The 15,159-nt window shown below is 24.0% G+C and overlaps 1 protein-coding gene across 1 annotated transcript in view; it reads left to right on the forward strand.

Annotated features, from left to right (window-relative positions):
* Positions 1-14,686, forward strand: part of LOC113560964 (probable G-protein coupled receptor CG31760) — a 94,754-nt gene extending 80,068 nt beyond the window's left edge. Inside the window, exons 9-13 of the mRNA XM_026967108.1 lie at positions 2,093-2,307; positions 5,163-5,301; positions 7,136-7,241; positions 8,411-8,596; positions 13,408-14,686. Of these exons, the coding sequence (XP_026822909.1) occupies positions 2,093-2,307; positions 5,163-5,301; positions 7,136-7,241; positions 8,411-8,596; positions 13,408-13,689 (928 nt within the window). The 3' untranslated portion in view covers positions 13,690-14,686. The remainder of the gene's footprint in view (positions 1-2,092; positions 2,308-5,162; positions 5,302-7,135; positions 7,242-8,410; positions 8,597-13,407) is intronic.
* Positions 14,687-15,159: the final 473 nt, after the last annotated feature.

A 15,159-nucleotide genomic window follows, 5' to 3' on the forward strand; every position in this document is an offset into this window, starting at 1 on the left:
ATATTTTAAATAGGTAGTTTATTATTTAATTTCATATTCATAATTGTCATAAATTTAATTTATAATATTATATAAACTGTTGTATTGTCGAAATTTTAAAATTGACTTTATTCAAAATATATCATTTCACTGTATTTTTTGAATTTTACCTCGATAGAGATGTGATTAAATTTAATATTTATAATTATTATAGAATTACAAAGTGATATTGAATTATATTTTAAATTGTCGTGGTTTAAAACATAAATTATATTAAATGTATTTAAATATAAGTAATAATATTCTTTAAACTGTGTGCGTTTTCCATTTATTGTATTATGCAATGGTTTTACTTTGAAATTGTTTTACTTAGTTCTGAAAATTATAACTTTATGTATATAATTGTATAGGTAAACTATTAGTTTGAAATTACGTTTTACCAGCATGTGTAGTCTTCATCATTTTAAAGCATAAGATTGTACATTTAACATTCAGAAGAATCTACTTTACTTTATTATTTTTAATATTGGAGTGAATTGTCCTAAAGTAAAGAAACCATTAAATCTAAAGTAAAGAAAATTATCTAGTACAACGTAGGTTTTAATATTTAAATATTAAATTTAATTTTCAGCATTTTAAAATTCTAATTTTTTTAATGTATACATTGTACATAAATTTTTTTTTAATAAAAATGGTATATAATTTTTTTTTAAATTATTTCTATTGAAAATAAAAATAAACATTGTATTTATTAATATAAAATTCCAGATTATAATTTGTTGGTTTATTGACATAAATTATTTTTGTCAACTTTGGTTAAATTTAGTATATTTTTGAGTTTATTTTGTTCACAATCGAAACGAGCTCAATATATAATGTTGCTCAAATCAGAATAATCATCTGAAGATATCACATATTATCAAGACGTAACCTAAACGTTTGACAAAGTCTAGTAAAAGGGATTCTTCATCAAACTGCGTGAAAAATTTCCACATACTTAGCGTGGACTTTTTAAACCATACTTGACTGATTGTCAATTTCGAATCATATACCTATCAGAGGTAGCACTACAAAGTAGTGTTTTAGTATATATCCCATACTCTATATAGCTGATGAACCAAATTATGACAATACAACGATAGCTATCTTCTAGCAAGTCTAAAAAAATATAACGTTGTTAAAAAATTGTACTGCTGACCATCATTGCTACCTACCGTTTCAAAAGAAACAACGCAATCCTTCATGTTATTATAGTGGCTGCAATGGCAGATGAAATCCAAAGATCTGCTCGGAAACACGAGACAAAGGCTATATTATCATGTCAATTCATTTACCACCCAATTATTAGACACTATAAGGAATTCAGATGTCTTAAGCATTTCAAATCATATGACTTAGTTTAAGAACCACTTCATTGCAAGTGCGTCTTCTTCAACATGTATTGTATATATAATTTATAATCTAGTACTCAAAATTTATAAATTCATTATATATTTATAAAGAGCTTTAAGTCGTTTAAATAATAAAGCCTCAGGGGGAATTAGAAAAAAAACAACAACAATTTCAAATATATTGTTTGACTATATTTTTCAACAAATTAATACATCATTTATATTTTTTTACAGTATACAATAAAATAATTTATTCGATTGTATGTTTTGAAATGTATTTTTATTTATTTTGTTGTATTTTTTTTAATTTTTTCAACACTATATTAATCGCATAAATACCCTTATCTCTGATTTAATTATGTACATATACAATAATTGTGATAAATCTATAGTAAACGTAGTTATATTTTTCAAAATATAATACTATAAGATTCATTGTAAATAGGTCACTCAAGTTTCTATAAATAGAAATAATTTCACTTATAAATATTTACCAAATTCAATGATTGATCGTCGTCTTAATATTTTAAAACACTTGTGTCCTTTGTCATTTATATATTTAAATGCAAGAGCATTTATTCAGTAGAATTTTATAATTTAAGGTTAATATTTTTACTTATATTCTTTGACTTCCTCGATATTAATTATTACACTTAATTCGTATAAAATCATAATATTATGTGAACAATTTGTATTTATTTGTTTTTAAACCCTATTTACAGGATATCAGTTATATTTAGGGTGAGATCAGCAAAAGTTGTGAAAATCACCGACAAGGACTTACTAAAGAGACTTGGACTAATGATGGCGGTAGTTGGCTTAATAATGCTAATAAGAACTCTGGTCAACCCACCATACGTTATAGTAGGTAGAACAGCAGATAATTTAAAGACAGATCTGTGTCCAACTGGATGGTGGGACAGATTCTTTTCAATATGTAAGTATTAAGATTTTATAATTTTATCTTATATTTATTAAACATAATAAGCTAGTATGCGTTTCATAGATAAAAAAATCAATTTTCGCCTAAATTATTTTAATAATAAATTCATAATATAAACTGCCCGTGCAAAATAAATAAATAATGTTATTAGATAAATTATATGTAAATTATTAATACAAACTTTGTTGTATAGTTTATTTTGAACAATATTTTAGTATTTCATACGCACGGTCAGTTTTTAAAAATAATTTAATATTTTCAATGAAACAAAGATTCAATTTTTTTATTTGATTTTAAAAACTTCAACTATAGTAGTTAATAATAATTGCAATGAATATGCGAAGACAATTCGCATTAAAATTTACATTTTTTTTTTTTTTTATTGTCAATAATAATGATTTAATTTAATATTTATATAAATTAAGTTTTGTTCCAAAAGTATTATTTTGTGTATAGCTTTATTTTGTGGTTCTAAGATTCCAGATATCTATAGTTATAGTCTGTTAAATTATTTTTTCTTTGTACTTATATTACATATTGACGACTTTTATTCAATATATTATATATTTATGCTGTATTATTATGTATATTGAATATTATGTAGGGTAGAAGCACTGAAAATAGTATATAGGTGTGACACAGGTCATACCTTTTTAACGGCTTAGTAGAATGGAAAGGAGGTACCTATGACCTACTTTAGGTTTTTAATATTTTGTTATGGTTGAATATCATTAGAGTACATGGTATTACTTATTGAAAATTTGCGGTTGATTTAAATTAAATACAATCGATATTCAGTAATACTTAAATTTTTGGTAAGTGAGTGTAATTACGTAAAATATCATATCGGTTTTTTTTTTTTTTTTTGGTAGAGGGGTGATTTAGCGCCACTGATGCAGACGATTATTTTTCCAAGACTATTAAGTAGCCATGTGATAGTTTTATATATCAACTGATCAATATATTTGATAAAGTTTCATTTTTTATATTTATAGACTAGGTATACCATTCTTTTAATTTCACTTAGTTTTTGGTTTTGTTTTTTCCACAACTTTCCTTGTTCTAGTAAACAAATAACGTAGGTATATAAAGTTTGATCATAATTAATAGGTACCAAATATGACAATTATATTTTAGTATTATATAACCTATTTACAACATAAAAAAAATATGATAAAATTAGTATTATCTGTAATATTTACAATGTACTGTTTTGGAATTGTATAATAGAATAAAAAAAAAATGTATGTACTATCTTCTAAATATCTGTATTTATTATAGCTTTATAAAAATGTAATTATCTTTAATAATTTACTTAATATATATATACATTATTAGGTTATTTTTAAAATAAACCAACTGTTATTAAATTATAATTTAACATTATTATTATGAATACTTATAGATTAATAAATGATAAACAAAAACTGAGTAAATGGTTAAATCGTACTAAATATATTGATTTTGGAATAAAAAATATATCACTATCCCACAAGCAAAACGGTTCATTCACATAGTTGTCTTAGTAAGAGCAGTCCTAATATTAAATGCAACTGTTTTATAATGAATCAGGTCACTTCACTGAAATATCTAGGTGTTTTAATCGATGAAAACCTAAAATGGGATGTTCATATTAACTATTTATATAAATGATACACTTCAAAAATTATTCTACATTTTCAAATCACTCAAATATATATTAAATTCTAAGCTTGAAAAAGTAACATATATCATTTGTACAATCAATTATTTTTTATGGTATTTATAAATGGTATATACCAAACCCATCTCATCAACCTTGAAGTAACTCTAAGTTTACTTCTTAAATTTATTTTTAATATGCTTGTTGCTTCAAAATTCTAAACTGTATAAAGATTTAAATATTCTAAATTTAAAATCCTTGTATTATAAAAATGTTTGTATACTTATGTATGATGTCAAGGATGACACTGTAATTCTAAGTAATAAATATTCTACCTGAATTAAATCTAAGTCTGGTGTTATTGTTCCTAATATGAGAAAAGTTTTTGGCTAACAATGCCCTAAGTACATTATTATTTAATATTGCTGTAGCCATTATTTAAATGCTAATAACTTCAAAACTATTTCTATATACATATAAAAAGTATATTAATACCTTATTTTAATACGTTTATTAATAATTATATTACTCAAGTTGATCTGTTAAATCAAATTATTTGTTCATAACTTAGTAAAGTAAAATTACGTACCTAATTATACTATCTTGTTGAGCTCACTCCTCTTGCACAGTCATTGGATTTTGAGAAGATCCATCACTTATTTAAGTTTCGTTAAATATTATTATTTATTGCATTATAATGTATTTTTGTTTGATGGAATGAATTATTATTATTATTAATTTGTATGTTTCTAATGAATATATATATTTTCATCGAGTGTTAATACTAATTTCAATGATAAATAATTTTTACATAAAAACAGTTGAATTTTAAATATCCGTTTTATAAATAAATAAAATGTATTGTTCGAAGAAAATATTTTTTTTAAATATATGGCAATAATTTCAATTATAACGTAATTTTTTTAAGAATTACGGCAAAAATACATACAATTGATTTTGCCAAAATCTGATTTTACATTTATATTCCTGTTATTTTCAAATGAGTTTTATTATTTATTGGTCATTTTTTAAACATACTAAATTCTCACTTAGATACAATTTTCAACTAGAAATCATCCTTCTTCGATGTTGAAAATTGAATATTGTTCACTAACCTATAAAACTATATCATAATATATGAAATACACAAAGAAAAATACAAGTTAAGTACCTGATAATATAATTATGTTTTTCCCTTTTTTTTTAGTGGAAGTATTATTTCTAGTTTGGGGTATCCGTCTTTGTATTGTTGTACGAAAAGCACCATCAGAATTCAACGAGAGTCGATTCATGTCAATGGCAATCTACAATGAATTTATTCTCTCAGTCTTCCTTAATGTATCAATGTAAGTTAAATAATTGTATTGCATATAAATTCAAATTTTATTCAAGGATTTAGATGTGTTGAGAATCAAAAATATATTATTATAAATCTATGAAGATTTAGTTTAATTATTATAATCGGGATATATTTATGTATAATCACAATATGTATTTTTAAGAAAAAAAATATATTCGTAAATTTAATTTAAAATGTAAACTATGATAATTAAAGTAAAAATATTTTTAGTGATTAAAATGTTATCATAAAATGTTATTAATTAAGTTGAAATAAAACTAAAGAAGAACATAATGTTAAACCATAAATATTTTAATATTCTTGATGGATTAACGTCAACTAAACAGTCAAACATTTTCTAAAATATGATTTCTTAAAATTTATTTGTGAACAATAAATGTTGAATAGTATTCATTTTTTTTTATATATATATGGTGCAGTGCGACGTGTTATCTTATTATGGGATAAATAAATAAGCATATTAAATATAATTCAATATAAGATGACAGAAAGATTTTGAGCTTTAGTAATGGTATATATTATATTATACAAAATAGTTATAAGTAAATCAGAACACGGAGAGAAAAGTGGATCTTATATGGTAATAGAAATATTAAATGAGATATTATAATAGACCATAAAATACAGACATACGAAGTGAAGATAACGGTTCATATAATAATGCTTCTTTTAATATTTGGCTGATATAGTACAATATATTACCTATATATTACAATATGAAACGAAATAAAACGTTTAATATTAGAAAAGAGCAAACGGTCTCTTTAATCGGAAGTCCAAATAGCGGTCAAAGAGTAGTTCTGTGTACTTTGAAAAAAAACAGACTTTTTTGGAAAACAGAAATTAAGTAACAATTATTTATTATACCACTGATACCATTAATTCCACATATAAATTAAGTATATACATTTTCCAATCATTATATATTAATTTTGTTATGTGACTACACATACTATTTTGTAAAATTGCGATACGTTATAAATAATTATTGACATACCGACTCATCTGTGACGGCCTTTGTGAAATTTACATGTAACAACTACAGTGTTATTTTGGGGATTTGGATTACCAATTAGTTAAGCTACTAAAGCTTCAGTAAAAACAAGATTATATTAAACAAACTATTAAAAATGCAACTATAATATTTTACGAAATATTATGGTTTGTATGTCTGAATTAAGAATTATAATATGAGAGATGCATTCATATTGATAAATCTCAATTTAAATGTCACATGAGTAATGAATGTATGGTGTACTATACATCATATAATACCAAATGAACCTAACATGGTTACAGGAATACATCATGATAATCAGATATTAGCATATTACTTCACACGAATGACGAATAAACCATATTTGCAGGGTTGCACTAAAACATCCGGCGTCCATTGTAAAAAACAATTCTTTTTCGTCTTTTTTTTTATCATAAATAGATATATTAGTTTTCACGTGTCTTTAAATTAAATTACTTACATTTTCTTTTTTTCACCTTTTTTATTTACTTTAAATATCTACCTATTGAATAAAATATTTATCAATTTTATAATTTAGATAGAAGTCTATCAACGTACAAGCATATTTACAACACACCAATCAGTAATTAAATTATTGAATTTTTTTTTTTTTTAATACGAATATAAAGTAAAAATCATACCAATAAGAAATTTCAGCGTTTAAAAAGGGTTAATGTTTGAAATAAATATAGAAAAATGTTAAACAATATACTATAAACATTTCAATATATAGAGACTTGCTAATCTGGAGAAGAATTTTTCTCTTAGTACATTTTATCAATTTTATTCTTGTTTAATATAGGTTTTTTCTACAGTCACCGGCTAACCCTGACTTGCAGTATATCATTTTCTTCTGTCACACTCAACTCACAGTCACAACTCTACTAGGATTTATATTCGCTAGTAAGGTGAGTAATTTCAACTGAAATCAAAACATACTGTAGAAGGTAAAACCAAGAGCATAAACATCACGAAAAAATTTTAATTAATGAAAGAAATAATAGGCCATAACTAGTTAAAATTGAATAGTTCTACAGAATATAAAAAAATTTAAAAAAGGGGTAAAGTAAGTAACCACTCTACTTAAGTAGGTACAACAATCAGTGGGAGTCAAGTATATCTCAATATTGAATAGGTTACAGTAATGCATATATTAAATCATAGAATACTAAAATTGATTATGTGGGGAGACGGTTTGTATTCTTATTAACATAATATAAATGATATATTTCAATTAATATCATATACGAAAAATAAAATCGCTATTAATTATTATAGTAATTTATTTTACTATATTAAGTTAAATGGTATAAATTATAAGTAGATTATATCATAATAATAAATATTTTAAAATGTCATGCTGTGTCTTATTTATATATATATATATATATATATATATATATAGTTATATGCATAAAAGTTTGAAATCACTATGAATAAAACTTATGGATAACACAAAAATTACAAAAATCGTTATTCTTTGTTTAAATAATAAATTTCATCCAAAGTTGAACTTAAAATATTTACAAAATAATTTAAATCTTTAAAAGATTTCATATAGTTTAGGTTGTTTTTGATTGAGTATATACTATTTATCTAAACTCAATGTTGAAAATCATATCATTTTTTTTACTTTTTATCGTGTATACAAAAAAAATGTAAAATAATTAAAGTCGTCGCTACGTTAAGAATATAAAATTGGACATTTATTTAGTATGATTGTATAAAAACTCGTTTTCAAAAAATTCATAATTTATTTTATTTTTAAAATTTAATTCGCTTATCAATAATTTGAAGTATTTGATTTATACATAAGAAAACGTATATCTATACAATGAATTAGTTCATACCAGAATTTAACGTTATGTTTAAAATATCTAGTTGATTGTGTCAGATAAACATAACTGATTCGTATTTTGTTTCTTCTAGTATATATATATATAAAATAATGTAATTTGATTAAAATTGTAATATTAATATTTGCATGTGTTTGTAAGCTTATTAGTGTCATAAATAAAATTTATCATGTTTTGTGTTAGTAAAATTATTTGAAATTAATTTATATATTATATTACAGGCGTACTTAGTGATGAGAGGCGAAGAAGCAAATGATGACGACGGACATATAAAGAGCATTAAAGTGACTGGTGGTAGTAGAATGTTTAGTAAACAGACTAGAAATTCAAACAAAGCTAATAACTCGACATTTTGTGGTTTAGAAGAGTCTAGTACCGACTTTGTGTTAACGGAAACAGACGCGCAAGTGAGTTTTCTATCTATATTTCTAAGAAATATAAACAACAATATTTGTATTATAGTGTGAACTTTTAATGGTTTAAATATGACTTACAAAGGAACATATCTGAAGTAAACAAAAATAATTGGATTATTAAAGTACCCAAAACAATACATTTTTTGATGATTAATTTTTTAAAAATATAATATTATATAATATACCCAACAATACCTATTTTTATAATATAAAAAAATATTTTATTAATAAATCATAAATAATTCTAGCAATTAAAACTACTACAAATCATTTAAATCATATTACGACGTGTAACGAAATTTAAATTTTAGAACAAAAATAAAAATATTTTAATATTTAAAAAAATAATAAAACAAAAAGAATTTCAACCACAAAATCTAAAAAATGTATTATTTAAATTGTTGTCATAATGTAGTGGTTCCCAACTGGGAGGAATTTACAGTTGGCTGAGGTGGGAATATTAATATTTTTGTTTTTATATTCAATATTTTTTTCTTATACTTAATATTATAACTTCGTAAGTTAATTTATAATACATTTTTAAATTGATGAAAATAATATAAGTTAATAACTGTATAATTATTATGTATATTTTTAACAAAATAAAAAAAATTGCCTAAACTCTGATTTAAAGGGGATGGGCGATATTTTTGAAAATGTACAGGGGGGAGGGGGCGTTGGATTAAAAAGGTCGGAAATCAATGTCATAATGTATACATATATATTAGCTTTCTCGTGTATTTTGCCAGTATAAAATAATACAACTGTGTTAAATTTAGTTGCCTATAATGCTAATATTAAGTGTAATGCATATTATTATGGATAATAAATAATTGTTTTTAGTTTTGTGATTCACATTTTTCGTGCACTTCATTGCCCATTAAAATTACGCATATTGTGCGATTTAAACTGTGTTTAATTCGTTATTTATACTCATCCTTTTTAGAATACACGGTGTTATTTTTATACCTTTATGTGCGTAGTTGTCCATTATCTTAAAAATTAATAATTTGATTGTTAATTAGCTTATAGAATCCGAAATGAGCATATAATGGGTGCAACATTTTACACCACTTAGTGTATTTGTTTTAGTGTATCTATCAGTGTACTGAAAATGGTTAATTTTTTTAATACATTTTTATAATCATTATTTCAAAATTAACTAAAAAATGTTAAAAATATAAACAATTATTTTAGATCTACTAAGACCGACTTCGTTAATATAAATTTTTAAAATTGTTTGTATAAATTTAAATTTAATTTCCCTGGACAGATAACACCAATGATATTTAAATATTTCATCGTTCAATATTCTGTGGACGAGAGTTGAGTTAAAAACACTATGCTTAAACACCGCTCTGTAATATGTTTTTTAATTTTAAAAAAATTTTATGACGATCAGATAAATATATTCTAAGATCATTGGCATCTAAGATTCATATAAATTATGTTATTCAAGACATACCCATGTCAAAATTTACTAGGGTCCGACTACAATGCTATCCTAAGGATCCAATCTTAAATCTTAACTAACCGAGGATCCACTCAAATATATACAAAAAATTCATTAAATTTAGTCTAGCCGTTTAGTAATACTCTAGTGAAATAAACACGGACAAAAGAAATATATATATAAAGACTGGCTGATACCGCACGCCGTTGCCTGTGACAAATTATATAATGCCTGAAGATTTACTCTGTCTTAACCTCCGTTAAATGTAAACTTAACATATTTTTAACAGTTATTTGAATGATTTGACCGAATATAAGATACAGGTCTAAAACTATATATCATTTTAATGACTATTACAGAGTGTGTGTGGTAAGTTTAAAAAAAAGATATATCCATCCGAGAAATAATGTTTTTCATTTTAATTCCTTATACTTTTTAACTCCTTCAGGGGATGAATTTGGTTTATATATATATGTGTGTGTGTGTATAAATAAGTGTATACCATAGATATTTTAACTCGTGTGCTTTATCAAAACACACATAGATTTTATACAATAATCGTATATAGTATGATATTAATCGAGACAACCCATTCGTATAAATATAATTCTTAAAATCCAAGTCAATTCCAAACAATTTTTTTTTTTTGACATTAATTGGTGGACAGCGGCCGTCATTTTCAACAAAAAACGCTAACACAATTTTACGTGTAAAACAAAACACGATAGGTACATCAAATCTTTACAAATGACAGGTTAGATGTTATCTAAAGTATTAAAAAGTTTTAGTAAGTTGACGTTTGCTATATTTCTACAAAAATATTGTATTACAGTGGTCGAGTAGTTAGAATCTTTTTTAAAATTATACAGTGGTAACCAACATATTAAAGTCTAACCGTACAAATAATACGATAGTAAAATATTTTATATAAAACTTAATCTTTCGTATCGTTTATGAATGTCATAAATTATTCTTTTTTATTATTAAGAAAATTATGTTACCTAAATTTTGTTATACAATGCATATTTTTATTCAGAAGACTATTTCTGTTATATGATAATAATAATACAATTATATAATTTGTATTGTATATATCATTATGTACGAAATCAGTACTCTTCTCTATTTTACGAACTACTTTCCTAATAAAAAACTCATGGTATAAACTGTTTAACAAGCCTAAGCTCTATAATAATATGTAAAATGTACCCAGCATGTCATGAAGAATGTCTATGCATTTTTTAATTAATAACATTTAAACATACTATACGAACATAATACATTCACACATATACGATGCATATAATATTATAAGAATAGGGGCACCCAACGATCGAACTCAGACAACTTTGAAATTAATCCCACTTTGTTAAATCGTATAATTAGGCTATTAGTAGATACAGGATACAGTTGCATATATGTTTTGGACTCGACCTTCTGTTTGTGTGAAGTTGAGAAGTGTCATTTTCTTATAATATTATGAAAGTTATGCAATTTGAATACCAAGTTACACGTCTTTCAGTTCTAATGATCATTTAGAGCAGAGTCTTTGTTCGGCAAGAGTTAATTCCCCAGATTGTAATCAACTGGATAGCAATATACTACCACATTTCTACGCCAACTGTACGGCGCTAAGAGTTTATAAATGTAAAAGTATTATTATTTTTTCTTGTAAGTACTAACAAAATAATTATGTTTTAAACATTTTATAGGTTTATAATATATTTATAACTGTAAATATAATTTTAATTTATATTTTAACTATATTAATAGTTCAGTTAAATAACAAAACAAATAAAATGTAATAAGCACTTACTCAAAATATTTAAAAAAAAAAAAGAAATAAAAAAAGAAAGGTTTAATATAATATAAAAACTACGTTGTAAACAATGTGTTTTGTTCAGTGACGTGACATTGAATTTTATTTAAACAACACACCTAATATAGAAAAATAGACGCTTTTCTGAAGTATTTTCTTTGATATTCATATTTATAAGCCTTCGATACGCCGAGAAAAATATTTATCATTTAGTATTACAATGTAATCGAAAAGTTGGAAATCTTGATATATTTGCAATTTCGATTTATTTTTCGGGTTGTCTCTAGATGCATTTTGTGTCCATAAATAATGGATATCTATATGTTATGCAAAGCCCCAAAAGTGTATATATTTGAAAAATGTATAAAGTATATTATAATATCATGTAAAAAGGAACATTTCTTCATCAATGTTTTCTCTATAGTAAGCATTCAGTTATTTTAAATGCACGTTTTTGAATTTGAATTTTTATTATTATTATTATTATTATTATTATTATTATTATTATTATGACTAGTTAAGTACTATGAAGTAAATTAATGTATTATTATATCTCTTAAATTTGAATAACGTATACCTGTTTAACAATACTAAAAAAAAAATATTAATTCTTGGAGTAGCCGCAATATTTCTGTCTATTTTAAGACATTACATAATTTCTCATGATCGTTCTTTAATGGAAATTATCATGATTAAATTAAATGTCTCATATTTATTATATAATAATATAGAGATATAGTTGCTTAGCTACAGTTTATTTTAATTATGTTGCAATCCCAAGGGAAATCAATAATAATACACTTATTTTCTGAAATACAATTTATGGATAACTATACATAATATAGTTTTATTATAACTTAACTTATATATACTCATAAATTATATTATAAAAATAGTTTTAAAAATTAAAATATACAATTTCTAGATTTCATATATATCATCTACATTGAAACATAATGAAGGCATTTTAAAATCTATCAAAAATAAATGATTATAACCATTGTCGGTGAAAATGAAAAGAAAAAATTAATAATAAAGTTTATTTCAATTTCATTGTTGTAATGAATGATAATAATAATAATAATAATAATAGAATAAAACAAGATATAATTAGTAATTATTAACAATTATAAAATGGTTATTAATTAATTATTAAAAATTATTGATAAATTAAGTGTTAAAATAAATAAATAATTTTATAAATGAGTGTTAAATAGCAACTGTATCATAATTTTGGATTTAATAAATAATGATAAGTGTGACCATAGTGTTTCTATTAATATTTATCCATACCTGTGCATAATATTAAACTCGGTATCCAAATTTGGTATAATATACTGTCAAATAATATGTACATCATATATAACTCTTGTATATTATACTTATTTTACATTAATAATTGTTTTCGTCAGAAAAATAAATCAAACTCGCCAACATGTTAGACGGCCATTATAAGTACTTTATGTTAATTAATATTAATAAACAATTTATAAATAACTTATTTTTTAACACTTTTGGTTCGTGTTGCAGGAAGAATTTGCTCAACTCTTCAGGCAGCTGGATGCGCTCAAGGACAAAAACTTGAGGCTTGGTAATCGGCATTTGGCCGAAAAGATATCGGCTATGCAAGAGGTGAGCAAACGCGTTGTCTGGTCGACCAATATTGAAAAAAAACCATCGGCTGCAGTTGTCAGTGGTTACGCGTTCACCAACCACCACCTTGGTTGTAGTCACCCAGTTAGTGGTAGCCAAAAATCATTGGTCGTCAATCAAAATGGCAAGAAACCGTTTATGAAGGAAGTGACGGTGTGATGTGCATTATAATTTTACGTCCAGAGGCTACATCTGCAATAATTATTCTACCAATCAGTTGTTCGTGACTTCGACTTCAGCAGAACATTTCGATAACCTTAATATGTATGGTTAAGCATTCAAGAAAATAATTAAATATAACCGTTCGCGTTGCACATGAGCTGTCGTCGATTTAAAGCCTATTTTTAATACAATGTATAAAAATACTAATTTATTGTTAAAATGTTATAATGTTATTGTATGTATTTTTTAATGTCAGTGTGCCTAAAATTATTATCAGAAATTATAGTTTTCAAATCAATGAATCTTTAAGTATGTCAAAACAATATGGCAATATTTATTATTTTCGATCTTTGATCAGAATAAAATACTATTTTCACCATTTGTATGTGCATTTATGTATACATAAACATTTTTGTATTTGATTTAATTCGGTTTTAATTATAGATAAAGTTGTTCACTGTTATACATAGTATACCTTTTATACGCAAAATGAAATCGTAGAACGCTCACATCACTTCATTATCAAAAATGCAACTAGTTATTTTTTCGTTGTAAAAACTTAATTAAAAATTAAAAATGTTGACAAAAGGTGATTTATCTTATTATTTTATTTAATATAAAACAAATACATGGCTCAATTTAAATATAAAATCTTCAGTTTAGGTTATATAAATAGAACAAATATGGATACCGGACACCCTTTTTCAAAACCTCTGTCTATCTAATTTAGATTAAGATAAGTTAGTTCTTTAAGTTAATTATATTGAAATGCACTGAATTTAAAACTGTAAAAAGTTTATCTAGACGCATACCCTTATTGGACTATAAGTATATTATCAACGATGGCGTCAGTTATCTAACTTAAGTTAAGTTACTTAACTAATAACACTATAACAGACATTGTGTATACCTAACAATACGATTTTTAAGTCTCTATCTGCATAATTTAATTTTTTCGAATTGTATTTTAGAAAAATGTACTGTGGTATATAGTGTATAGAATAATGTGTTTAAATAATATTTTAACAGCATAACAACTATAGTCTTGTTTTATTTATGAAAAATTAAATTAAAAAAAAATGTTTTGATATAGGTTACATAAATAAAATAAAAAAGGGTGTTCAATAACTAAAGTATAAATAAACAAATAAATCTCAATTCATTCTTAGGCGCAAATATTGTAGATTTTACTTTAAATTATGATTCAATGTAAATATATTATACTGAAAAAAATATTTAATCATTTTGTGAATATTTTTACGTTTTGTAATAATGTATTGTTCTAATAATTCATAAAAATTTTATAAGACACCAATTTATTGTTGTTTAGGTTAAAATAAATTATATCAAATAACTTCATAAGTAAAATGGTGGAATTGTTTCAGCTTCCTTATTATCTGGATAATTATTTGTACTACATATTGTTGGAACTCGATTATACAAACTTGCTGTAGTTATGTGTAAAAT

The sequence above is a fragment of the Rhopalosiphum maidis genome, chromosome 1 (assembly GCF_003676215.2).
Source record: "Rhopalosiphum maidis isolate BTI-1 chromosome 1, ASM367621v3, whole genome shotgun sequence".
Taxonomy (NCBI): Eukaryota; Metazoa; Arthropoda; class Insecta; order Hemiptera; family Aphididae; genus Rhopalosiphum; species Rhopalosiphum maidis.